This window comes from Pinus tabuliformis, chromosome 8 (assembly GCF_031772625.1).
Source record: "Pinus tabuliformis cultivar Carrire ecotype Pingquan chromosome 8, CPIR1, whole genome shotgun sequence".
In the NCBI taxonomy this organism is placed as follows: domain Eukaryota; kingdom Viridiplantae; phylum Streptophyta; class Pinopsida; order Pinales; family Pinaceae; genus Pinus; species Pinus tabuliformis.
In genome coordinates, this window is record NC_142294.1 from 377684928 (window position 1) to 377686580 (window position 1653).

A 1653-nucleotide genomic window follows, 5' to 3' on the forward strand; every position below is an offset into this window, starting at 1 on the left:
TGCCGAGCTGAAATAACTCTATAAAGAACGATAGTCCTGTTCTAAGAGCCTTAAGGGCGTAAGATAGGTATTGCTGTAATAAACAAATGATACATATCAAACCCTGACATTCACATGCAAACTATAGAATCTGCCATTCATGTTTCAGATAGAATAACTTCCGATTGGCAATATAGAAACAAAACATAACTTATGCCTTGAAAGTAAATGGTTCCGAGCAGATGTATATTTGCATAGAACCAAGCCCGAGATCGACCATGCAACCATCGAATAGGATGCAGGTGCGACCTCTCATGGCGTCCCAAGACCGAATGGAAAATAAGCAAATGCAATCAGAGAATTGAACCATGTAAATTATAAACAAGATAGATACATTTCATGACGAGAAAATCATATTCCTTAAACGAGAAATGTTTGAGACTCGTTCCTCATGGAACTGTACAAATACATGATAGCTATTAACTGTAAATATAACCAATGTCCGTATTAAACAAAGGGCCGCCATCCCACAATGGGTCCAGAGCCGGGAAACATATGCTGAGAATTCACAAAGTATATTAACTTAAACTTAAGCACAATAACATAGAGAGGAATCAGGCTCAGATAGCCATATTACTCAGCGGCCGAGCAGTACAGTCTCATGAACCAGAGACTGACATTCCTCTGTTCCGCGGTAACTAGAAAAAGGATTTAACCCAGCAGTCACGAAGATAATTGTTCTCCGCCATCTGCGCCCAACCATGAAGAAGTAAGGTTGGGAACTCAGAACCAGCTCGGAGAATAACCCTATGACAGAAGACAAGTAATGTTTTAACCATGAGATACATCGGGTGTAAGAGAAGATTTCTTTGTGCACCTGTGGAAAGTCCGGCCGGTTAGCACCTGAGGGAAAGCGCATACCGCCGATAAGCTCCAATGGCCGCCATTCAAAACCTGTCAAGAGAGAAGTTCATTACCGGTCGTTCCTTAAAGTTAATCATAGGAAACCTTGCAACCTTTGTTAAACAGGTAGAAAACTTACCGAGCCAGCTAGGTAGCTTGCATCCCTGGAGCGGTGGCGCCATGGCGGTGTTGCATGCTGGAGGAAAATCGGAACAGAACCAAGGGATAGACTCGCAGCAGTGACAGAATGGCGTGGAGGCAATGGAGCGCCGAGCAGAACCAAAGAAATCGCGAAGTATCCGGAGGATCCACCTTATAAATGCAAAGAGCCAACCTAGGAGACGTGGAGCTATCTCCTCCATTGATCTCTGCCAAAGTTTGCTCACCGTAGATCGAAGCGGGAATACCAAAGAGGAAAAGCGGGAAAGTTCCCAATCCGGGAGCCATGCCCAGATCACGTGAACAAGTCAGTAAACTTAAATGCTGAGTCCAGGTGTTCCGAGATGACATTGCGAGCTCATGCATACGGTACAATATTAAAACACATAGCCCCGTAGTAATAAAAAATATCCATGGTATAATATTTGAGGCGCAGATGCTTCGTATTAACGTTAAGACTTTACAGTATTTAACAAATCAAAACACTGACATACGTTATGGTAAATTTCCACAGCAAACACATTTCGATTAAGTATACGTATATATATATATAGTTGGTGCTATTGCCGTATATATATATATATATATATATATATATATATATATATAGAT

At 41.7% G+C, this 1653-nt stretch overlaps 1 protein-coding gene across 1 annotated transcript; it reads right to left on the reverse strand.

Annotated features, from left to right (window-relative positions):
• Window positions 1-545: 545 nt before the first annotated feature.
• Window positions 546-1235, reverse strand: LOC149235680 (uncharacterized). Its single transcript, XM_089461436.1, has 2 exons — window positions 1022-1235; window positions 546-933 (listed from the first exon to the last, which is right to left on the reverse strand). Exons 1-2 carry the CDS (start codon window positions 1062-1064, stop codon window positions 617-619), a joined length of 360 nt encoding a protein of 119 aa, XP_089317562.1. The 5' UTR covers window positions 1065-1235; the 3' UTR covers window positions 546-616.
• Window positions 1236-1653: the final 418 nt, after the last annotated feature.